Source organism: Triplophysa rosa, linkage group LG17, assembly GCF_024868665.1.
Source record: "Triplophysa rosa linkage group LG17, Trosa_1v2, whole genome shotgun sequence".
Classification (NCBI taxonomy): Eukaryota; Metazoa; Chordata; class Actinopteri; order Cypriniformes; family Nemacheilidae; genus Triplophysa; species Triplophysa rosa.
Genome location: NC_079906.1, coordinates 12,230,120 through 12,254,840, shown reverse-complemented (window position 1 = coordinate 12,254,840; position 24,721 = coordinate 12,230,120). Strand labels below are relative to the sequence as shown.

Sequence of the window (24,721 nt, the reverse complement as noted above, 5' to 3'; positions counted from 1 at the left end):
CCAATGTGTTTTGTGAGACTGATTTGGTTATTTGCATATGACTGTGCATGCGCTCCTCCCTGAGCCTATAAGACTCTGTGCGCCAAGATCCTGGTTTATTCGCGCATGGAGGCGCATCGACAGGACTGCTAACATGTTTCTGATCAAATGAGATTGATCTGTTAATATAGATCAGAGAAAACAGGCGTCGAGGTTTTACAATGCAGTCTTTGCGCGGCTAGTGCTTGACAGCAAGCCATCGTTTTTGGATATTTTGGATAGTGCCCTCTCTGTGGGATCGAGTTCTTTTGAGTTCTTCATTGGAATCCTGAGAAGCGATGGCATTCGCCATGCTGCGGCCGTTGGCGACTCATCTGGCGTATCCGGACGTTGCCATGATGTCCGAAGATGATGAAAATCGCAGTGAGAGCGACGGCAGCTCGGAGCAAAGTTACGGCTGCTGTCCCAGCGCGGAGAAGCTGCGACGAATGTCCCGCAAGTCCACCGTGAGCGGTGTGGTGATTGTAAAACAGCGAAACGCTGCAAACGCGCGGGAGCGAGACAGAACGCAGAGCGTCAACACGGCTTTCACGGCGTTACGGACTCTAATTCCCACCGAGCCGGTGGACAGAAAGCTGTCAAAGATTGAGACTTTGCGCTTAGCTTCCAGTTATATCTCTCATCTGGCCAATGTGCTCCTGATAGGGGACGGAGGAGAAGACGCGCAACCATGCGTGAGTGCGGTGTACAGCGCGCAGCCGGAGTGCGGAGGAAAACAGCCACGCACTATCTGTACTTTCTGCCTCAGCAGCCAACGAAAAGGGGTAAGAGATGCCTTTCAAATACTGTATATGAACATACGCGAAGAGAAAACCCTAGAACCAATTTTTGCCTTGAGGCTATAATTGTAGAAGCTGAACACTGGTTTCTCTGTTATGGACAAGTGGGCAAGACGAACTACAATTGTCTGCAATATTCCTACAATACACCTTTTAACAACTTTTTAACATGTATATTTAATGTCTTGGTCACTGTTTTTTAGCATCCATGCTCTTGTTAACCATATAAATAATACTAATTCATGATTAATGAGTCTGTGAGTGAGAAATAAATTATACAAAATAGAAAAAGTAGCCCATATCACATATATGACTTGAAAATTTGCATGCATGGCCACATTTATATTTAGTTGGTATGCCTTTAAAACCAAACCATGTGTTGCCTGGCAGGTGAAGGATGGAATGGACTGTGTCCGGATCCGGGGCATCACTGCACTCCGCGTCACGCGCCGGTAGCAGCAGGAGAATGAAGCCTCAACTCAGGGAGCGCGAGTGGTGAGCGAGTCTCCTCGCCAAACACGCGCAGGATTTTCAAAAGACTCGCCATTCAAACAGGCTTTTATTTGATTTTTTTATTTGTGTTTTGTATAGATATATGAACATTTAAAATGCAGTGCATACTTTTTAGTTTTCTTTATTTTTTAAAGAGAATTTATAAAATTTTCTTCAAATTGTTTCTTTACCATGAGGGAATAAAATATATTTTTTATCAAATTTCCAGTGTCCTTTGTGAGTTTTGCATGGTTTACAAGAAACAAAAACAAAAACGTTATTAAAATTATTAGTAAATTATTCGTTTTATTAGTTTGCCAATATTTTCAACAGCTATAAAATTATTTTTACAGCACAAAATTCAAAATGGTGGGTACCTATACAGATTTTTATAGCTCATGTAGCTGTGTTCAGTAGATCCAGAGAATCCAGAGAGTGTTAAAAATAAAGATTGCAGCATTTTTCTATTTTAAATCTTATTTGAATGTGTCTCATTCTAAATAAAGTTGTAAAAGTAAACTTGTTCTTTTTTAAATATTGCCTAGCTGGTATTATAAAGCAAATGAGGTTTATTGAAGTTTAAGAAAAAGCTTTCCGCTGTTAAGTGGTGCTTTCCCTCTGGATTCATTTCCCATTGGTTAAACATCCAAACATGGCCAGGAAAGAACAGCCATGAGACTGTTGTAGGCCCATGGGAGGCCCTCGAACTGCAGTCATAAGAAAAAATGGAATCAGATGCAGATAACTCATTGACCAAATCCTTACACAAATGATAGTTTTTTCATCATTGCTCAGCTGGAATTGAAATTCTCAATCTTTGCTTTGACTTTGTGGCTTTCCTGTGGCTCAGTGGTTAGAGCATGGCCTAGCAACGCCAATGGCATGGGTTCAATCCCAGGGGATTGCACATAGTCAGAAACAAATGCATATTACAATGCAATGTAACTCGCAACGCGTCTGCCAAATACGTAAATGTTAAAATACCTTTTCTCTCTCTCATATTCTCATTTTCTCCCTATGACTCTCACCATGTGTTTTTAAGATCTGGGATGGATTAGTCACGGTAAATACTACCCTTCGGTCAGCATAGGGACCTGCCACAGCTGTGCATCTTTGAGCTGCATAAATCACTATCGGGTCAACCTGGGGGGGGGTTTCAGTGTGGAGTAAGAGAAACTATGGGGGGATGCTGATTATAAAGGAGGGAGATGGTCTGGGCGAATATTAGAAATCATAAGTTTTGCATAAATGTCACAGGTTGCTGTAAAATCCAGTGTGGTGGGTCTTTCAAAATGTACAAAATAAAGACTTAATATTTATCATTTCCAAATGCAAATGATAAAAATAAGAAAAGAAATTCCTAAAAAAGATTAAACTTAGCGGTCCAACAATAAAATGCCTAACATCTCCTATTGTGATCCATGAGAGAAAGTCATACAGATTTGGGTGCGACATGAATAATCACTAGATGAATCATTCATTTTTTTAATAATAATTTTGTAACATGCAGTCAAAATTAAAATATGATGTTTTTTATTTTATACTACTAAATAATTATGTTGGAAAATCATTTGATTAATAGAAGTAAAATAAAAAACTAAAATGCATTGTTTCTGTGCTAATTAATCTATTTAATGCTTAAAAAAATCTTGTTTTAAAACTGTTCAAATGGTTAATTTATTGATATTTTATGTTATTCTATTATAGTTTAGCAGTTTCATCTAGTTCAGCAGTTTGTCATGATGGCACTTCTGTGTTATGGCAGCTCAGTCTAAATTCCCCCCATAAACTGCAGATTAGCATTATCTAATGTGTGACTGATCTCTAGATGCTTGTACTGTAACGCTGCAGTTTCAACACAGCAGATTATGCAGATTAACTTCAATTTTAGAAGCTTCATGCATTTTGATTTGGTCTCTTTGGGCTTATTAGAAACCCTTCTTAACAAACCCAACAACCTCATTGCTGACAGACCTCAAACCTTGACGCCCGTTTACTAATGTCTAGCGGTTGCCTAGTGACACTTCTCCCAAAAGGAAGCTCCCTCCTCTAAATTTTGGCAGGATAAAAGAGTCTACAGCCAGCATGGACACAGACATGCATACACACACATACACACAGAGTGTTTGACAGTCTTAGAACAGACAGGCCAGTAAATGGTTGAAGAAGAGATGAGGAAGACTCCCTGGTGCTTGCGTGTCCACGGAAACTTCATTACCTGTTAATAATATAGAGAAAAACTCTCTCTTCGTCTCTATCTCTCACTCTCTTTCCGGTGTGTGTGTTTTTGACCCATATGTCCGACGTGAGATGGCTCCCCTAGGCTTCTGTTCTGTAGGAAGTTGTCACGGATACACAGGAAAGCAAAACATGCATGTCCGATCCCACCATGACCGTCTCGCCATGCCAGATCATCAGCCTCGGACATATTTCACTGATGTCATTTTTTCCAGGGAGCAGAGGGAACTTTGAACTCTAAAGTAATGATATTAACATTATAATAAAAAATGATTCAGTTTAAACACTTTTTTTTACTGAATTAAGGTTTATAAAATGATCTTGCTTTAGAACATAAGATGGTAGCTTAAATTTCAAGGAAAGATTTTAATGGTGGAAAATTTGTTTATGTTGGTGTTTAATTAATAAAATACCTAAAATGGATGCATACATAATTGCAATTGATTTATTGTAAATTATGTATATATTTTTTGTATTGAATGTTACTTCTTAACACATTTTTATGATGAATATCTGTTAAATGTGGGTTCAAAGGTGGTGTCCTGATTGTGAAAATGAACCTGTGCCTCATGAATGGATATGTGAGGGTATATAAGGAAAAAAAACTCTTCAAGACCATTAGAAAACTGTCAGAAGCCCACATTTGTTCAGTTAAGAATGAAAATGTTATTTAAACACTCATCAGTGCAGGCATAAAGTTTTTTGACATTATATTTAAGCACATGAAAGTGAAAAGTGTTTACAGAATGTAGACACTGTCACAAAGTTCCACTTGTGGATTTACTCAACTTTGTTGCATCCAAATAAAACAATAAACAGAGGTAAATTATTTACAACTTTTTCCCCTTCAGGCTTTAAGAAGGAAGGAGGAAGCATCATTAGTGCATATACTGTCTGACATTCTCAGTCTCTCTCTCACACACACACTTATTGTTTTTGTCCAATGTTCAGGAGTCTGGAAGCGGAATTCCCTGAGTTGGGAATTGCTGGACAATGTAAACGCTCCATGGCTATCAGCACGGAATGCCGCTGAGCAGAAGATGTGACCCTCCCAGACGTGGTGAGTTACGGGTGAGAGGTCAGTTTCAATATCGTGCTAGCAATGCTTCCGAAAGAAAACAATCAAACAATAAGACACCCACACAGCGAGAGGAGTGGAGTGAGACATACAGACCATCATCATTATCATATTATCGACATCATCAAAGTAAACAAAATAAGAATGATGATAAAACTGGGTCAGTAAAGGATCTCAGCCAAAACAGGAGCCTTCAAGCCTTCAGCTTGAGAATGATGTTTCATCTTGTGTGTAGACAGTCAGATACATTTCTTTAACAAATCAATGAAAAGGAATATGTTGAAATGTCAGGATGTTAATTTATTTTCAGAATGTGCAAAATGATCAGTCAAACAAAAGATAATATTGTTGAAATATAATCAAAGACATCATGTTACACCCTGTAATCTTATTTTAGACTAATAATCACATAAATATGTTCAAATAATAACTTAAATGCAAAAAAGCATTTTTTCGGATTATTTTAAATTATTTGTAGACCATTTGGCAAGCAATTCCTGTTTCAGTTTTTAAACATCACACAACGCTAGAAAAGAATACCACCAACAGAACATTTATAAATGTTCAATGAAATGTAGGTAACAGAAAACCGTTGTTCCCCATTGACTTCCATTGGTTTTCTGTCTATACAATAGAAGTCAATGGGGACCAACGGTTTTTGGTTACCAACATTTTTCAAAATATCTTCTTTTGTGTTGTGAAAAGAAATCACACAGGTTTAAAATGACAACAGGGTGAGTAAATTACAGCATTTTAAGTTTGAAGGTGAACTATTCCTTTAATTAGTATGCAAAAATATATGTAACTTGACCAGGGAGTGCTTCTGGTCCGCTATCGCTTATGTTTAGCAAAATGATATATAGAAGCTGCTATACACCATAAAAAATACCCATAAAAACGGTAAAATTTCAGCAGCTAGGGCGCCAGAAAAAAAACATAAAATTATTTATTTTGTAGAGTTAGTTGTTATTTTTCATGTTAATTATGTGAAATAAAACAAAAAAAATGCATTTTCTAGTGTAGTTTACAGTTTGTGAGAAAAAAATACAATATTATAACCCTTGACATGATAATTTATGCTATTATAATTATATTCTATAATACTATTTTATGTTGAATTATTATAATAATTATTATTATTATACTTTGTCATTGCTTTGTGTTTATTTAATCTCTCAGCTGTGAGTCTGTATTGATGGAACATTTGGGGTGTTTCTCTCCCTGTGTGTGTGTGTGTGTGTGTGTGTGTGTGTGTGTGTGTGTGTGTGTGTGTGTGTGCGTGCGTGTGCGTGTGTGTGTGTGTGTGTGCGTTCATGTTTGTATATCCCGGTGGGGACCTAAACCTGAATACACACCAACACATGGGGACTCGTGTCACCGTGGGGACCAAAATTGAGGTCCCCACGGGCAAAAAAGCTAATAAATTGTACAGAACAATATTTTTTACAAATCTAAAAATGCAAAAAGTGTTCTATGATCTTTAGGTTTAGGGATAGGGTTAGGGGATAGAATATACAGTTTGTACAGTATAAAAACATTACGCCTATGGACTGTCCCCATGGGGATAGTCAACCAAAGCCTGTGCGTGTGTGTGCGTGTGTGTGCATGCATGTGCGTGTGTGTGTGTGTGCGTGTGTCTGTGTGTGTGTAGCGGTAACAATAATCTAAAGGAAATCCTCAATCAGATGCCAGAAAGAGCGTTCTGAACAAGCTCACTGACAGAAACATGGGCCTTCACACACACTCGCACACACTCACAGCTGTGTCTGCTAATAACCTCAGGGACCTGCTGCTGACTGCACAAACTACACACACACATTTGAACTCAGTGACCAATATGAACAGATATCTCCCTGACAAGAATCATGTAAACAAAATACACGTCTGTCATATTATCTTTTCCTCCCCTCTCTGTTTTTTCTTCATTTTTTATGTTTTATTGCTAAATTTGAAAGTTACATTTTTGGTTAAAATTAGTTTCTAATCCCAGATTTCCGAAGTGGTCTTAAACTGTACATACATACATACATCTCTCTCTTATAGGCCTCTCAGATAAAAAAAACAGCATGTTCTTGTTGCTAAGAAAGGTCTCAAGAACTGATGCTACACAACCAGACATCACATGACCACAGCTTTGGGTTACAGAGGACACATTCCACAAATTTACTATCATCTTTAAATGGATGGGAATATGGCTAGTTTTTGTATGTCATGGTATAGATATCACAGGTCACCGACATGGGCAAAAGTCTAACTTCCCTGTCATCCTGAGTAGCCAAGGCATTGTTTAATCCAGATGGTCTAATTACAAGCCTCTCTCTCTTCCTCTTTCTTTTCATTCCGCCTCCTATTAATATCTCGATCGGCCGCTATCCTGTCACAAATAAGGAGATTGACGGAGAGAGAAGGAGAGAGGGAAAGAGAAAAGGGGGAATCCCCAATGTGCAGCACAACAGGATGGAAGCGATCATGTCTTTCGGCTGGTAACACCAGGAGGGTCTCTGTCTCATGAGAGAGAGAGAGGAGGGCAGAGATCCGGACTGAGGAAAAGCAAGTCTACCATCAACCACTTTCACAGACGCCTTATTTACTGCTGGAAAAGAGCAGCTTTACAGCACTGTTATTCGGCCATTTGTGACTGAAAATGGGACTCAAAGGAAAACAAAGACTTCAAAAGAGCAGGAGATGAGATGACAGAGTGAGTGAGTGAGTGAGTGAGTGAGTGAGTGAGTGAGTGAGTGAGTGAGTGAGTGAGTGAGTGAGTGAGTGAGTGAGTGAGTGAGTGAGTGAGTGAGTGAGTGAGTGAGTGAGTGAGTGAGTGAGTGAGTGAATGAATGAATGAGAAGCAGAGAGAGAGAGAGAGAGAGAGAGAGAGAGAGAGAGAGAGAGAGAGAGAGAGAGAACAGAGAGGCAGTGGTTAAAATCTATGGTAAAAATAAATTCACCAGAGCAGGTGTGTACAGTATATATAAAATGTATAATTTGTAAGAAAATTTTCAATTGCATAGATGATAAAAATAACAGTGTAGTCTGGCAGCGGAGTAACTTAACCACATTCAGAAACTGTTTCTTGAAAAAAAATTTCCTACTGTAAAATGTGCAAAATATGCAGTCATGTTTTCCATCTTGACCTTTTGCGTGCAGCGCAGTTTCTAAACTGTAAGCAATTCCATTAGATTACATAGTATTTATATGAGAAATGACTCTTTAAAGTGGGCAAATCTGCCTTTTAATTCACAATTTCGTAAATTTTTTTCCAATATACTTCACTTAATTCAGTGTAAATTAAGAACAGCACACATTACTTCAGATAACATACGTTTGCATAATTTGAAAATATTTCAAATAACAAATAACAAAACAAAGTAAATATATTTTTATATAATTTAGAACTTCATAAAACATAATTAAAAATGTGTGTGTGAAATGTGAGATGCACGTAATTATTTGAAAATGAAATTGAAAAAAAATAAATATTATTTGATCATATTTCTGCTTTACTTTGATTGGTATGAATGGGAAGCAAATCAAAATATATTGTTCTATTTTTATTTTATTTTAAAATAACTTTCATTAAAGAAATGTACAATGAGCATCTCAATAATTAATTTCACAAATATTGGCTATGTTTGGAACACTACTTTTGGAAGACTTTTTTTATTTTATAAATAACTTATGTAAAAAATACATTTAAATGTAATCAATAAAAAATATTTTATTTAAACAGTTTACTAAAATTTGTTGCATTTCTAGATTTCTTTAAAAAAAATCTATACTGTACTGAATTGTGCCATACATAAAACATAAACTTACATCAACCATGTGACTTCCTTACTTTTAGGTACAGTTAAAGTGTTTCTTTTTAGGATTGAAGGATTGAAGGATTTTTATTGTCATTCCAAAACATGTGCATGAAATGGAACGAAATTTGTACTGAGGTCCGGTAAAAGCCCTCTCATAAAAAAAGAGCTATATAACCCCCTTAAAAACAATGTCATTTAAAAATATAAAACAATTCCTGACCACACATATGCATGTAAAATAAATAAATAAATTAACTAACAACATAATAATATAAGCAGAAATTCAACAGGGCAGCAGTTTAGTAAAGCACAGCAGAGGGCATAGCTGAGACATGAATAAAACTATGATACACGGTTTGATTTAGTTCCTGCTAATCTGTATGTAGCCTGTCATACTTCTATCTCCTTTTTGACTGATGAACATGTCTGTTCATGTGTGCTATAAAACCACTATCTTCCTATAACAACTGATGGCGCTTTAACAAACACTGACAACAATGATAAATCAATGTTCAGGTAAGTTTAATACAGACATGATTATTTTAGAAAATAAGTTTAGGTTTACTTTATTTCAAACTATATGGGAAGCATATTATTCAAACATAACTTCTTTAACAAATGAACTTGTCTGTAACCGATTATTCTTTTAGCAGAAATGATGCATTTTAATAAAACGGATGTGCTTTTTAAATATTTTCTAGGTCTTTAGTAATTTCTTTATTAGTGCTGTAAAATGTTTTTAGCTGGAAATACATTTCCACATTCCCTTTTTGTATAGATTTGCTTCTGTGAAAAGAGAACTGAGTTTAAGTTTTAAAGACCACTACTTCCTGCTTTGTTAACCCACCTTGTTTTACAAAAAATTCTTAATATTTTTAAAGCATTTAGATTAATCTATTATTTAGTTAGTTTTAAACATGAATTGTGGTAAGTGAAAGTTTCCCTTAAACGATTTTACTCATTCGAGTCCCTACTTTCCTACAGTATAGGAAGTCAGGAACAAGTTAACATTAATTGCTTTTGTTTCTTTTAAGTGTTAGTATTGGGTATAATCTGTAGATTATGGATCAGTGTATTACGTGTAAAAATGTGTTTGGATAAAAAAATGTTCAGATGATTTCCTGGTATTGTTCAGTCAATGACTCATTCTCATCCTACTTTAGCTCCTGATGTTTGATTATTTTAAAGGGGCTGAATGAAGTGTTCTTTTTTTGCAGCATTTCTGTTATTTATAACAGCAACATTGCTTTGTGGGATATTGAAGGGAATGGATTCTATTGAGGGAAACTGTAATGATGTTATCAGACTTCCATGTAAAGCTATTGATCAAACAAACAAATACCGCTACAGCATGTGGTACAAAGTAATCACAAAAGTAAGTATATGAAAGAATATGAAGTTATTATTTAAGAACATCATTGGTATGTAAACAGTGCATTTCCTTTACCAAATAGAATTGTCTCAACAAGTCATTTAGCAGGTAACATTTAACACAGTAACATTTCACCTGCTGCCTGTCAAAATCCCCTCAATTGTACAAAACGACTTTCTTTTTTATAGAAAAATCGAAAAGCTATTATCAAAAAGAAAAGCAGTGATATTACAACCTATAACAATTATAACAACTCTGCATCTCTGGGAGAGAAGGAGACCCTGGAGTTACAGAGAATAAACCTCAATCATTCTGGAGTATATGTGTGCTACCTGGCTGCAGACGTTGGGGGTCAAAATGTAGAATCTTTCATTAGACTAAATATTTCAGGTAATTCAGGCCATATTTGGTGCTGTGCGATACCTTTATTTATAATACACGTATCATTAAAAATATATATTTCTCTTATGTTCAGAATGTATGTATTTGAGCACTTTCCAGCCTTCCACGGTTACTGCAGTTTTCTGTCCTTCTGTATTTGAGTTTTCTGTTTCCTGGGCTCTGCTTGGCTTCTCTCTCATCAGCCTGACCAAAATCATACTTTGCATTATTACTGTGGGGGTGAGTATCATATCTACCTGACAATCAAAAGACCTTTAGTTCGCACCCCCCACACAGATATCCAGGCAATGCACATTTCACAGTAAAATTAGACCACTTGATAATCAGAGATTGAAAATGTGTCCTGCATTCTCCTTCACACATGATACGAGTCAGTTCTGATTAATAGGAAAACAGCCCATCAATCAGTATCACGGATGTTCCCACATTGCTTCTTATTTTCAGTTCTTTTGTATGCTGATGTTTACAATAGGTCACATAATGCAGAAATGAGAAATTGGTTAACAGATTTTGTGTGCTGTCTCAAGCACAAGGTTCCATTTGGACAGCTTGATTAAAAGACAAAGATGATTATGATCTATTAGTTATGTTGTTATGTTCTATTCCTAAATAAAATATGTTTTTGGTATACAGTATATGCATGCAGCAGACAGACCTAACAGACCTCATTTTACTCTTGGTTTGGTATTTAACGCCTATAGAAACTGTTGCACAACAGGAAACTTTGAGATGGTGAGGCCTATCACCCCCTTAACCGACTTCGCTTCACATGTGTCCCCCCTCGCTCACATTTCCTTGCACTTATGCTACCGATAAACATCCAACGATGGTTTGTCTTTATCTGCAAATGTGCTGTAACAAACACATTGCAAGCATAAAATAATTATGTTATTTATTTTAAGACAAGGAAGTGGGCGATTTCTACAAAACTGATTGATGAAAGTATGTAGGAGAGTGTTTTTTTGCATGTCTGTGATTGAAGGCTGGCTGATTTAACATTTCCTTTCACAGGTGTGCAATCGAGTCATATTTAGAAGAACACAAAGAAAACAGGAAGTAAGGGGATTCGAGACAAGAAGCGGAACAAAGTCGAGCTGGAAAAAATGAGATTCACAAGAAGCTGATGGGGCTTTGGCTTGCCTGTTCTATTAACCAAGATAAAATATTGAAATCATGGCTGGTGTGAGAGAAAGTCGTGGGAGTCATAAGACATTCACTGTGACGTTTGCTTTTTTGCTTTTAGATTGTTCTCTACATTTTACAATTTAATTCATTTTAAACTATTTAAATGTATTTCTATAGCAGTTTGCATTTTTCATTTTGTATTGTAGAAAATCAGTGTTACCGTATATATGTACAGAGTGAGAAGAGCAAATTACAAAGGGTAATTTTTTTATAAAGTTTACCAAAGAATTATTAATAGACACAAAATAGAGAAGGGTCTATTATAGTTGGACTGTTATGGAAAGCATGACATCTTAAACCTAATCAGCAGTGTTCCAGTGTGCAAGCCAAGGGCATCACTGGCAAGAAACCAAAACTCCAATTGTTGTAAGTGGAGAACAAACTTTGGGAGACTCAACAGGGAGAGCCAGTTCACATTTGGCACTAGATTTACAATAAGACTGCATTTTGTTAACTAGTTTTTCTGCATTTATTAATCTTTGCAAATATTAGGTACTGTAATGCCAGTACAATTGTTCATGTTAGTTCATTGTTCATTAAATAATGTTAACAAGTCAAGTCAACTTTATTTATATAGCGCTTTTTACAATTTTCATTGTTACAAAGCAGCTGTACATAAAACATATTGACTATAAGCAAAACATTTAAAGCACACATTTAAAGCAGCCCTAACACACACGGTTTCTGCCAATCTCATATCATGTCCGGCATCTTTTAGCGCTGCATCAGTTGCAGCGCTAAAAGCTCCATCAGTTTCAAACGATCTCCAAATCCAGCGTTATATCCACCGTTTATATAACATTCATCACCCAAATGCAGTGAACAAACAAACACCTGAACTTCGCGAATGTATGCTTTCTCTCTCTCAGGCACACAAGTGAAAGTGACGTCTGCGCATGCTCCTTCTCCTGCTCTCCTTGCTGCAGCGTGGGCTCGCCGCGTGCTTTTCCGGGAGAATCGTCCAATAACGGACTAAGAAAAATTGTTACCAAACAGTTTCATTTAAAAAAAAAAACTTTCTGAAACCTGTACGATCGCTGGGGGAGTGTATTGAGCACAGAAATACTACGTAATATGCCAAACTTGTTTTTTGTCAAGTTGACCATGTTAAGCATGAGAAGACAGCACGTTTAACATTGTAAAGAAGTCAAAATGCATGACACACCGTTGCACCACCCCTTTAAGATAAGGGAGAGAGAAACACAGTTCAAATATTAAACAGACTGTAAATTCCTATATGTAATATTAATTAAGTAAAACTTTTAAATAAATAAATAAAGCAGCCCCCCCTGCTAGGCAAACAGTGGCGAGGAACCCAAAACTCCAATGGAGAAAAAAAAACTCAGGAGAACCCAGACCCAACCAGTTCCCCTCTGACAAAAGCTGCAGCCTCCGCAGAAGCTTGACAGTGCTTGCACAACTAGGCTAAATAAAAAAATAAAAATAAACTTAGCAATAAGGTAAATTACAGATTTAAGATTATCATTAATGATCTAGTAGCAGTTGAATTTTTGTAGCGAAGACGTGTCAAATCGCTGCGTCCTTCTTTATCCAGCTCTATCATCTCAGCTCTTGTCAAATCGCTGCTTTCCATTCGCCGCTCTACCATCAGGTCTGGGTATGAACTGCATCCTGCTCGCTGTGGTAACCTCAGAAGAATGAGACAAGACAGCTGAGAGTAGAGTACTGTTCTGCACTCTTTGATGCAACAAGTACATCATTTGTTTTTGGAAGTGTTCCTGGTTCCAGTTGATCTAACTATTGCAGCCTAAACCCTCAGAAGATTTACACTATATTATGGAAGTGTAGTGTATGCAAGAGTAAAAAGATGCGTCTTTAGTCTAGATTTAAACTGACAGAGTATGTCTGCCTCCCGGACGCAGGGAAGACTGTTCCAAAGTTTAGGAATAAAAAAAGTTTAGATAGGAAAAGGATCTACCACCTGCACGATTGGCTAATTCTTACCCCTCCCCACACCTAATCCTAACCCCTCCTCTAACACCTAATCCTAATCCTAGCCATTGTGGGGAGGGAGGATGCATAATCTGGTAGGGGTGCATTTCTTGGCACAACACTGGATGCCTGAGAGTGTAGTGCACGTGAAGGACTGTAAGTGTAAGACAAGAGAAGTTCACTCAGGTACTGAGGAGCTAAACCATGTAAGGCTTTATAGGTAATAAGCAAGAATGAGATGCTTAAGGTAGCCAGTGCAAGGTTGACAGAATCGTGCTAATATGCCCATATTTTGACAATATAGGCCCGGTTTCATAGACAAGGTTTAGCCTAAATCAGGACTATGCCTTAGTTAGTTTAGGCTGTTTAAGTCGCTTTTATTAAAATGCCTTAGAAACAACATTACCGATGTGCATCTTGAGACAAAACAATGGCACTGACATATTTTAAGATATGTCAGGGCAAGATATTTTCAGTTAAGACAGCTCAAAATTCCTTTTAGTCTGGGACTAGCCTTAAACCTTGTCTGTGAAACCGGGGCATAATGTATTAATAAATTTGTGTTTCACAGCAGTGCACAAGAGTGCAGATTATTGTATACATACTGAATGATTTCAGTTTCACTCATGCAATAAAAACTTGAAGAAAATAAATAAAAATGTCTTTTTAAATATATACGTAACAGTTAAAATAACCGCGCACACAGTTTTTCACAGTTTTGTTTTGTCGGAACCAATGAGATCGCAGCTTTCACTTTCTCGTTGACTACGCTGTGAAACCCCAAAGCAGGAAATACGCAAAAAAAATATACAAAAAACAACAAAACATTCATGATCATGCGGAAAACTTGCACATATATTATTTGTAAGTAGAACATGCAGTACATCTTGCATGCGTTTTATCTTAATCTTAATGTTTTGGATAACTGCAAAGTGTTCGAGCAAGTTACGAATTCAAACATGTAAACAACAAGAACACTAACCTAAATAATTTACTGCGATCTCTGTAAATTTGCGATTGTATTTCCGTGTGCAAAAAAATACGTGCACAAACTAGGCAGTTAAATGCATCAAATGAGCGTTATATTTTATACTTAATTTTAGTGCTACTGGTTCACATCTCAGTGTCAGTCGAAGAGGAACAACAATGGATTAAAATACCGTGTCAAGCCAATGTTGAACAAGATATACAATACAGGAAAGTTACCTGGTACAAGGTTTGTGTTTTCAGTAATACCAGTGTTTCAGTAAATGTGCTCATAAATGTAACCTGCAGGTCTGCAGCTATCCCATCATATAGACAGTCAGAATGAAGATATACTTACTGGATATGTGTTTGAAAAAGCCTTTATTCTACAGGTTGAAGAGGGCTCTGATGTTCTGACTGGACTTGTTTTGAAGGACCTGAATAAAAACATTACTATACTCTTTAAGCTTGCCAGTCATTCCTATGTGGTAGGGGAAGATAACTCTCTTCAGTTCTCTAGGACTGCTAGGGAAGATTGTGGCATTTACAGATGTACCCTGTGGCCACCGCTGGGCCATTACATACAGGAAAAAGATTATAAATATTATTCAGCAGGTGAGTATACTGCTGGGAGTGAGGGTGGGGTTAATACCTTGAGTTGTGTACTGCTGTTTTTGTACTTGCAAATTATAATTTGAATACAACATTTTGAATATGCTACTTGCATTAAAGGGATAGTTCACAAAAAATCATTAATTCACCCTTATGTCATTCCAAACCTGTATTACTTTCTTCTGTGAAGATATTTCGAAAAACATTAATCAAACAACGTATGCCCCCATTGATTTCTATTGTATGGCCACAAAATTTAAAAACAAAATTCTCTCAAAATATCTTCTTTTGTGTTCTGCAGAAGGAATAAAACAGCATATAAGAGCAACATAAGGATAATTTAAGAATGATAGATTTTTATTGTTTGTGAATTAATTTTCCAGAGCACAAAAAATGTATTATTATAATTCTTACCATATAATAAAGATGACAAACTTGTAATCGTATAGGAGAATTTTACTAAAAAAATAATTATAGTTTTGTGTTTGGCTTTTATTTGTCTTTATTTTTAATTGTGATTAATATATAATGTAAATGTGTGTGTTTTCAGACTGCATGAAACCTCAAATTCAACCAGTGCTAAGCAGCAGAAACGATGTACCAGTCATGAATCATGTGAAATTCTTCGCAGTCCCTGTGGTCATGGTTTGTGCGTTTGTTATGTTATTTGTACACATGACAATGAGGAATAGAGCAAAAGAGAAAGCTAAAACACTTGTGAAAACTAATGAAAACATTTAGAATAATTAACAGAAAAACACAGTACTATATACAGTACTTTCAGTTTACTGGAATAATGCTTTGAAATGCATTGAAATGAAACTTAAAAAAATTATATTTTATGTCATCATATACTCTGTCAGAATGAAGATATACTTACTGAAAGTATGTTTAAAAAGCCTTTACGTTTTGAATTTACTTAAATGTACTTAATGCAAATAAAAACAGAGCAAAAAATGATCTTCAAAGTGTTTTTACTGTTCGGCAAACCACAAGGGTTGACTGCAGCAATCCTGCTACAACCCCACACCAAGCCACACGAAGAGTTTAGAACAAACCTTTCCAATGAAGTGGGGGGTATGCAAGTTCAGAAGAAGTGTTAGTAAGTGTGAATGAGCATGCATGATGATGCGTTTGGTGGTCTGGGGTGAGTAAATTTTCCTTACATTTTATTTAGTTTTTTCTTTTTTTATGTACTTTTAAATTAATCAATATTAAAAGGTAAAAAAAGGCCTGAAACATTTCAATATTACTTAGTAATACATTTGAAAGAAAAAGCAATGGCAACTGGACGCATTACATGTAACAGATCTATTATCACAACATTGATATCTATCACGTGAAAACCAACAGAGAAAAGTGTATGTACTGTATGTTCTTTGTAGTATTAGATTCATTCAGTACTGAATGTGTTTTTGAGTTTTATTTGAATTCTTTTAGCGTTTACCCTAAGCGTAGTACTAGCTGGCAAAGAGAAGCACACATACAGGTACCTCACGGCAGCTTGCAAGGATGATATCAACTTGCCATGTGATGCCCTCCAAAACAGTCAAAGATTCACCTCTGTTACTTGGTACAAGGTAAGACTTGGTGAATATCTTCCCTATGTTCATATTTTTGAGATAGGCCTACTGTAATTAAAGCATTTCAACTATTACAGTTGAAATACTTTACTAGTTTGTAAGTCTGTGTTTGTCCTGCTTTTCTGCGGCATCATTCTGTTTGAACATCTGTGGTTTTAGGCAGGAAATATGCTAAAACACAAACATTTCCTTTTCAGCACAATTTTTTCTTAATTTTTTCCCTAAACTGCATGCAGTGCAATGTACATCTTTCTTCAGACAAAGAATTGTTAGTTAGTTTAAATAAATAAAAACCCTTGTTAAATAGTTTTGTAAGTAGTACATATTAAATCATTTATATGAGAAAGAATTGACAAAGAAGAAATACTTTTTTAAAGTTATATGTGAAAGTACATGAAGGTTTATTCATTTAGCTTTGTTTATTTTTAATGAATGCAGTTATGGTTATAGGGAGATGTCTCACACTAACTTGTGAAGATGTGCAATGCCAGATTTGAGACTCTTTGTGCTATTTTTTGAAGGTCCACAATGCAACCCACTCTTCAGTCCTCATTAATGAAAAAAATATATTCACCCCAACTGACAAAAAACAGGATTCTGTTTCACTGGGTAACAATGCATCTTTGATCTTATGGAAAGCTGCTCCTGCAAATTCTGGGACCTTTGAGTGTTGCCTTCACGCAAAGGTTGGATACAAAAATAGTCACTCTTTCATTACAATAAATATTTCAGGTAATTTAATATTATGTTTGGTTTAAACACTTTAATTCTTTGAATTTACCTCTCATTTCTACTTTAGTAAATAGCCTACAATCATTTACTTTTTTCCTTTTAGATTGTATGTCAACAACTTTACCTTACTTTGAGTTCTCCACCCAGTTCACTAATAGCACTAATTTAATAATGAATATGAGCACCCCATTGACTCATATGGATAAGAATGCAGATCTTTTTATCATGTTGGCTTACTTAGGAGTGGCTTTGAGTAAACTACTCCTCAGTGTCTTATGTATTTGGGTAAGTGTCTTATTCTATGTAACTTCAGTTCTGAACATTTGGAATTTGTTTCAATATTACAAAAGTCTTCTTTATTCTACAAATATGAAACAAACAAGTCCTCTTTAGCTGTGTCAATAGTAACAACATAACAGATTTCCCTTTCATTTTTAATCTACAGGTGCTACATTATAAAAATATTAGGAAGAGGGTTTTTTCATGCTTTCTCTAAGATGCACAGAGACCTACACAGCGTAATATACAACAGCTAGGTGAACAGTTGTTTTTTGACATTGCTTTTACTATATTGTATATTATAGACTGAAAACTGAAATGTTAAGTAGCATCCCTGTCTGGAATTTGTTACGGAATTATATGTGATATTATTTGTATCTTTGTAAATTATGGATCTCCAAAATGCTGTAACACATAATTCTTTTAACGTTAAACAATTGGTAGTAGGTACCTTAAATAAACCAGTTGTTTATTTAAACATTTCCAAATTATTTTAATATTTCCATGAAATGTTATTATTGGGAAAAACCTCTAAGACCTGAAGGTTTATGATGTTTCGCTTTGCAGGTATTCAGGGAGAACAGCGAACGTAGGAGAAGACAAAGAAAACACATATCAGACAACGTTTTGACACTTACATTGTGTAAATAACACACATGTGACTTGTAAAATATGGTAAAACTGTAAATAGACTTTTTAAAGCATTTTAAATTAGTCATATTTTGATATTTAAATAAATTATATTAACTCTATAGCTTAAGCTAAGTTATTATTTTTTAAACGTTATTGCACATTTTACATTTCCTATTCACAATTTGTTGCCTGTGTATTAAGTTTTGAATATTTCTGAACGTTACTTTGAATGCATACTATGAATACATTGTGGTCTGTATTGTGTTTGCATGTGCACTAAGTGATAATTTAAAGTGTATCTTATACTTGGCAAAGTTGGCAAAGTCTTTTTGACAAGATTTCCAATCGCAAAAAGCAATTAAGTTGATGGCCAACAGATGGCAGTAAATGAATAGGCATGACCTGCACGTCGAAAGATTTAATAGCGCCCTCTTGTGTTTAATGCGTGTGGAGACAACAAACGTAAGATTCAAAAGGTAAATGGAAAATTCGCACCTGTCTGCGTGTTGCAGTACCAACTTCTGGGTCAGAAAGGTTTTGTGTTCTACAGACTGATGTAGAAAGACATTTTTCCACTTAGTAAGACGTTTTTGAAACATGGCCTTGGTTGCTAAAAGAGATAAAGAAAAAGTCTTTCTGTAGCGTTGTTCTGTATTCTGTATCAGCATTGTGTTTGAAGCCTCAGCAGCAAAGCTTGTGGGTTTGGTTCCCAGAGAACACACACACAAATCTGTAGTTTAAATGCACTGTTAGTCACTTTGGATAAAAGCTCATATGCATGTAAGTGCATAAATATGATGTAAACGAAAGTAGGAAAATAGGAAGAATTACTTTATATATTTTTTGTTCTGATTAACACAAAAGAAGACATTTTGAAGAATGTAGGAAAGCAAACAGTTCTGGGGCACTTTTGACTACCATTGTATTTTTTCCTACTATGGTAATCAACGGGGGGCAAAGTCTGTATGGTTATAAGCATTCTTTCAAATATCTTTCTCTGTGTTCATCAGAACAAATACATTTATATAGATTTGGAACAACTCGAAGGTGAGTAAATGATGACAGAATCTTCATTTTTGGGTGAAGTATCCCTTTAAAGGAGAGTTCATGATCACGTTGTGAGAGTTTTCTGTCTTTCAGACATGGGGTCCCGAGTGTAGAGGGAAAATAATGATTCATTGATTATTCATCTGCATTCTCTGATGTTCTTTGTCCTGTTGAGAAGTTCTGAGAGCACAGTCATTGGATTGCCAGCTTGTGTATTCAGTAATGTTGCTGATGTGTGTACAAAATTAATGACTTTACCCCTGCTATCCAATGGAGGTGGTATTGTTTGTGTATGTGTTGGGGGATTAAAGCTATAAATGCAAAACAATATAGCCGTAATTATATATTATTATGCCATTCTTGGCTCTTGGGGTAATTAGTCTTGCATTTACTAATGAGTTTGTACAAAAGCATAAGATGCATATTATACATGCAAAACTTTAACACATTACATAAATAATTGGATGTAACATGCTCATTTTCTATGGTCTCTTTGCCTTCTCTACCTGGTCTTGTGATAGTTTAACTGGTAGAGCATCTCTCTGGCAAGGTGAACATATGTTGATAAAATGTATTCCATGAATTCACTGTGATCTTACAGTACTGACAAGGATCTTTAGGGCTTTATGCAAGAGAGAAGGTCAATGGTTTTACCATGTCTAGATATTTTGCAAACCCCGTTCAATGCAATTGTATTATATTCATTTAGTAAAATTTCTTTAATAATAATATCAATATAAATAATTATATTGGCTCACACATTAACATATTAAACATGGCTATTTCTAAAATCATTTTAGGCCTCCCCACCCTTTGTTCCAATACAATGTTTACTCTGTTCCTCATCGCACCTGTATTTCACAAGATCTAGTGTTTTATAAATTATGTACTGAATGCAGATAGTTAACCATTAACCGACTGATCTTTGGTATAGGAACTTTGACCACTTTTTAATGTTATGGTTTATTTCAGGACAAGTGCACAGAGTTAATTAAGAAATCCATGACATAAAGTTGTCTTTTGGGGGTATAGTGTGGATGACTGCCTGAATGTTTATTCATGAAAAACATGATGTTGGTATACATTTTAAATATCAAATGTAAATCATTGCAAGTAATGACAAGAAGGATAAGCATTTATTAGATTAGTAGAAACAATTCCATGCTCCAATGAAATTCAGAGTTTTAAAGCCACAGCAAGCTCAAGACTAATTTCATTATAAAAGCTTATGTCATTTAAAGCCTTTGGTAAACAGAATGCCACATAAACATTTAAATGGCTAGCTTCTGCAATGAGTGAGTCAAGTCTTTTGCATTATCAGTTTGCTCCAGAGTTCATAAATGTTAGTGCATTGCATTTAAGGCAGAGAATTTGATAAAAACATTATTCACTTATACACTCAGTAATAACATGGTTCAATAAAAAAAAACGTTTCAGATTTCCCACATGAAGCAACAGAGAACACACACTTTTCAACATTAAAAACAGTGCATTGATTTACACATTTGTTATTTGTACAAACATTGAAGTATAACGTTTAATAGGAATATTTCACATAAGCTAGGCAATTCCTGAAGAAATTGTACTGCAAAAACGTTCTTGTGCATGTACTTTAGCTAAACAAGAGACAAGTAAGCTACAGGCTGCAGTAACGGAACGAAGTAATCAATCGGTTTACTTCAGCTGGAAACAGATCGTGCGTGCTAGATGCGGCTCTCCCTGCAGCAAGCGCGTGAAAATAGTGTCATGGCAACCAGGTACACTGCTGAGTTGTCGAAAAATTAGCAAATTTTCATTACTTGCAAAGTATTTCAGAGGAAAGAGTTAAAGTGAGCATAAAAGCAAAAACGGAGAAATATATACATATTTAAAAAAAACGGAACTGCCCGGGTAAACCGGAAGTACGGTCATAGACGATCGATCTCAGCCGAGAAGTAATTGGTGAGTCTGCAGTTTGTCAGATACAAATTTTACCTCAGGATTGCAAAAATAGAGATACACTTAGTACTTGACTCAGTGGTCTGAAGTTCATGGTTGATTGTTATTGAGAGACAGAGCTTAAATTTGTATATTTTCTGAATAGCAGTTGACACCTTAATGCTAAATGTTCTGAAAGTTCCTCGACTTTTTCCTGAATTAAGTTAGCCTGGTTTAACTAAGATGCAAATCAAACAAGTGTTTATACACTTTTATATGATCATAACCATTGTTCCACAGATACCTAAAATAGAGTTACACAGCTATTGTAAATAAGTATTCATGTATTTAAATTATTACATACATATTACAGTTTGTGTATACAGTGGGGTCCAAAGGTCTAACACAAATCATGTAAATACGTTTATAAATTAACGAATAAATAACATGAATACATTTTATTATCAAAAGTCCCATTTTTGCTTTCATGACACACCAGTTGGCATGGAGTCCACGATCTTTTACTTTTATGAAGAATATATTGAGAATATTCCATAGATTGTCTTGTTCGGTACAGTGTTCACAGTCATATCTCAGAGCATACATACACATTTTTGTAAATCGAAAAAACATTATGTTTACTTAGAAGTTTAAATAATGAAATCTCATAATGTCAGTGTGGTTTCAGACTTTTGTACACTTGTGCTCATTAAGGGCTTTATTAACACATAATTTATATATTTTTTCAGCAACCACTGGATCACATTCCCTGTCCTGTCATTTCACTTTCAAACACATAAAGGTACCTGAGGCTGACATCCAAAACAACAGAGTATCTCCTTAAAGGTCTTCCTCATTTCAAGGCTGCGACAGGCGTAGATGAGAGGGTCAATTACGGAGTTGCACATAATGAGAACCAGGTACGTGGTGAAGTGGGACATGTAGCAGAGGCACAGTGGGTGTTGTGGACAGGACACAAGCAAAATAAGGTGGAGAAAAAATGGTGCCCAACAGCACACGAACACGCCGAGTAGAATAGAGATAGTTACCGCTCCTTTCATGCAGCTGCGTTGACGGGGAGCAGGGTTGCCCGCGGCGGCTGCTGCCGGGGGCAAGGCAGCAATTCGTTGCACGTGAAGTCTGGCAAGTAAAAACATGTGTACGTAAAGAGTTGCCATGAGAACCAGCATTGCAAAAAACATTGTAATCAGACACACAATCACAGTCTTGCTCTCCGAGTACACTATAAAGACTATCCCACAAACCACGCACACCAACCAAATCGCAGCTATGGCAACCAGTGCCCTGCGTACGGTTACTATGCTGTGGTACCGCAGGGCGTAGAAGATCGTAACGTAGCGATCAATGGCAATGGTCAGAAGGTTGCAAATGGATGCCACGAGCGAAATGCAGATCATCGAGTCGAATACGTTGTCCATCAAGCGCACAAATTGATCGCTGACTACCAGAAGGCCACTATTTAGTACTGCAATGACGATGGTCTCCAAAGAATTCGATACACTCACCAACATGTCTGCGGCAGCCAGGCTGCACAGGAAAAAGTACATTGGAGAGTGCAGGTTCTTATTTTTTACCACTGCTGAGATGACAAGAATGTTCTCCAGTAAACTCACAATACCCAAGGTGAGAAAAACCTCCGCCCGGATCTGAACCTGCTCGCACAGCGCCCCCGATGGAGAATCCAAAATACTGCCATTTGAAGGCAGCAAGGACGTAGCATTCATGGATATCTGTCCTTTAAGGATCTGCAGGTATGAGTCGTTCATCAGGATTGTATAGAGGCGAAAGAGTGGGGGAAAAAAACGTGATGGAGAAGAGCAGAAAATGAGAAAGGTAAATAGAGATTTTGTGAGAGCACAATGCAATTTCTAAGAGTAATAAAAAGAGCAATAAAACTGATTAAGATGGTGGAATGGATAAAAAAGAAAGGAAGGAGAACTGTAAAGCAAGATGTAGTTGAAGAGTCGGATTTGTCAATTCAACAGATGTTTCTTTAAAAAATCCTGTGCTGCTGTTGTGTGTGATGCTCCTGGAGAGATGCGGTCTGATTCAGATGCTCTGAGCAAACTGACTCGCTCACAGCCACTCGCCACACGTCAGCGCTTGCAGCCTCCCCCTACTCTTTGCGTGTGTTTCCTTAGGATTTTAAATGAAAGATGTGACTGCACACATGCAAAAACGTAACAAATGTCTTATTTAATTTAAAGTCAAACTTAATTGTTGTGTATTCCAAAGCTATCAGACGGGGTAGTTTTTATTTATGTTTATTTATACTAACCCTCTGAAGCCTGGGGTTTACTACAATGGACAGAGTTTATTTTTTTCAACCATTCTTTATCACTTGGGAGTAGGGATGTAACAATATCAAAATCTCACTGTACGGTAGGGCTGTCACGATTATGAAATTTGATTGCCGATTAATTGTCTAATAAATCATTGCGATTATGGCGATTAATTGTTTGTTTTAGGGCTTTGGCGATTATGACGATTAATTGTCTGTTTTTGAGCTTTGACTTTTAATTCTCATTCATTTTTGATTCAGCGATTGAAACGACCATATTGTTCTGAATACAAGACTATGTTTTTTTCTTGGAAATACATCGAAAAAAATTGGGTCATCATATATTTAAGGTTTAGGCTTTTACCTGTCAATAATACAACCACCAAATACTTGTAAATGAAGTAAATTGATCAGGTGTGAATTGAAGCCACCATTAAAATACTATCAGTTATAGAAAAGCTTCTAGTCTGTTTTTTTCTCACTTGCAAGACTACAGTAAAATTTTACTTGTGTGTTAATGAAATTTTGGTAGACTGGTTTTCACACTGAGATTTGCTTAAATAATATTAAATTGTACTGCAGGTAATTTGTATATGTTTTAGTTTTTTTTTTAAGTGATTGTGTTGTGGTGGTACATTTTTACAAGTATTACCATGCTTTAGTAACAATATATACACTAAAATATGCAATATGCAGATGCACTACAGCTCCCCCTAGTGTCTTCTATAGAGATGTGCGATAATTGCGATGATCCGAAATCATCGCGATGAGGTCAAACAATCGCGATGAGACGATTATTTAATAATCGTGACAGCCCTACTGTACGGTAATACCTCGGTATAACGCCAACGGTACGATATTTGTTGCGATATTTAAGATGACAAATGATGACTTAGAAACGTGCCATAACTCAACTCAACTTTATTTATATAATACTTTTTACAATTTTCATTGTTACAAAGCAGCTGTACATGTATGGGAGGCAAATCCTGCCAAATTTAAATAAATTAATTAAACGATGAAAATGAAAATGAAAACCAGATTAGCAATTTCATTATACACAACTGCGTGCACAATATGTGCCAAAATGAAAAATAAAATGAAATTATTTTATTTTCATTTTCATTTTTACACTGACAATGCGTTGTCCCTGTCAAATTGAAAAAGAAAATACAATTTGGTGATTTGACATTTCATTTTCACTAAAATCTCGAGGCAGAACTGCCAATTTGAAAATGAAAAGGCAAATGTGAAAATAAATTGTAAAAACATTTTTTACAAGGTTTTATTAATGTTCAGGCAATAATCA

General features: G+C 36.0%; 3 protein-coding genes across 6 annotated transcripts; 2 read left to right on the top strand and 1 right to left on the bottom strand.

Moving 5' to 3' along the window:
* The first annotated feature begins 116 nt into the window (after window positions 1–116).
* tcf15 (transcription factor 15) lies at window positions 117–1,501 on the top strand. Its single transcript, XM_057357167.1, has 2 exons — window positions 117–803; window positions 1,209–1,501. The coding sequence occupies exons 1-2, from the start codon at window positions 318–320 to the stop codon at window positions 1,272–1,274; spliced, it is 552 nt and encodes a 183-aa protein (XP_057213150.1). The 5' UTR covers window positions 117–317; the 3' UTR covers window positions 1,275–1,501.
* A 7,325-nt stretch (window positions 1,502–8,826) lies between these two features.
* Window positions 8,827–19,828, top strand: LOC130568531 (uncharacterized). Of its 3 annotated transcripts, XR_008964707.1 has the most exons (10): window positions 8,827–8,945; window positions 9,647–9,804; window positions 11,215–14,205; window positions 14,445–14,557; window positions 14,700–14,922; window positions 15,470–16,499; window positions 17,024–17,234; window positions 17,338–17,519; window positions 17,680–17,770; window positions 18,081–19,828. XR_008964707.1 is itself a non-coding variant. In XM_057357463.1 (5 exons), exons 1-5 carry the CDS (start codon window positions 8,927–8,929, stop codon window positions 11,308–11,310), a joined length of 621 nt encoding a protein of 206 aa, XP_057213446.1. In that variant the 5' UTR covers window positions 8,827–8,926; the 3' UTR covers window positions 11,311–11,951. The 3 variants fall into 3 exon arrangements, 1 of the variants encoding a protein (XP_057213446.1); XR_008964708.1 differs by lacking the exons at window positions 8,827–8,945; window positions 9,647–9,804 and adding an exon at window positions 10,203–10,422; XM_057357463.1 differs by lacking the exons at window positions 14,445–14,557; window positions 14,700–14,922; window positions 15,470–16,499; ... (2 more) ...; window positions 17,680–17,770; window positions 18,081–19,828 and adding exons at window positions 9,990–10,191; window positions 10,277–10,422 and having other exon boundaries at window positions 11,215–11,951.
* A 493-nt stretch (window positions 19,829–20,321) lies between these two features.
* On the bottom strand, window positions 20,322–23,168 carry mc3r (melanocortin 3 receptor). Of its 2 annotated transcripts, XM_057356822.1 has the most exons (2): window positions 22,637–23,168; window positions 20,322–22,250 (listed from the first exon to the last, which is right to left on the bottom strand). In XM_057356822.1, the coding sequence occupies exons 1-2, from the start codon at window positions 22,895–22,897 to the stop codon at window positions 21,999–22,001; spliced, it is 513 nt and encodes a 170-aa protein (XP_057212805.1). In that variant the 5' UTR covers window positions 22,898–23,168; the 3' UTR covers window positions 20,322–21,998. The 2 variants fall into 2 exon arrangements, with proteins under 2 accessions (XP_057212805.1, XP_057212804.1); XM_057356821.1 differs by having other exon boundaries at window positions 20,322–23,168.
* Between the last annotated feature and the right edge of the window lie 1,553 nt (window positions 23,169–24,721).

What these genes read in the sequence shown, in the direction of transcription:
- tcf15 (XM_057357167.1), top strand. Translation starts at nt 318, where the DNA reads ATGGCATTCGCCATGCTGCGGCCGTTGGCGACTCATCTGGCGTATCCG. An exon ending in TCAGCAGCCAACGAAAAGGG is followed by an intron (nt 804 to 1,208) that starts GTAAGAGATGCC and finishes GTTGCCTGGCAG; the next exon opens with GTGAAGGATGGAATGGACTG.
- LOC130568531 (XM_057357463.1), top strand. An exon ending in GGTACAAAGTAATCACAAAA is followed by an intron (nt 9,805 to 9,989) that starts GTAAGTATATGA and finishes TCTTTTTTATAG; the next exon opens with AAAAATCGAAAAGCTATTAT. An exon ending in CATTAGACTAAATATTTCAG is followed by an intron (nt 10,192 to 10,276) that starts GTAATTCAGGCC and finishes TCTTATGTTCAG; the next exon opens with AATGTATGTATTTGAGCACT.
- mc3r (XM_057356821.1), bottom strand. Translation starts at nt 22,897, where the DNA reads ATGAACGACTCATACCTGCAGATCCTTAAAGGACAGATATCCATGAAT.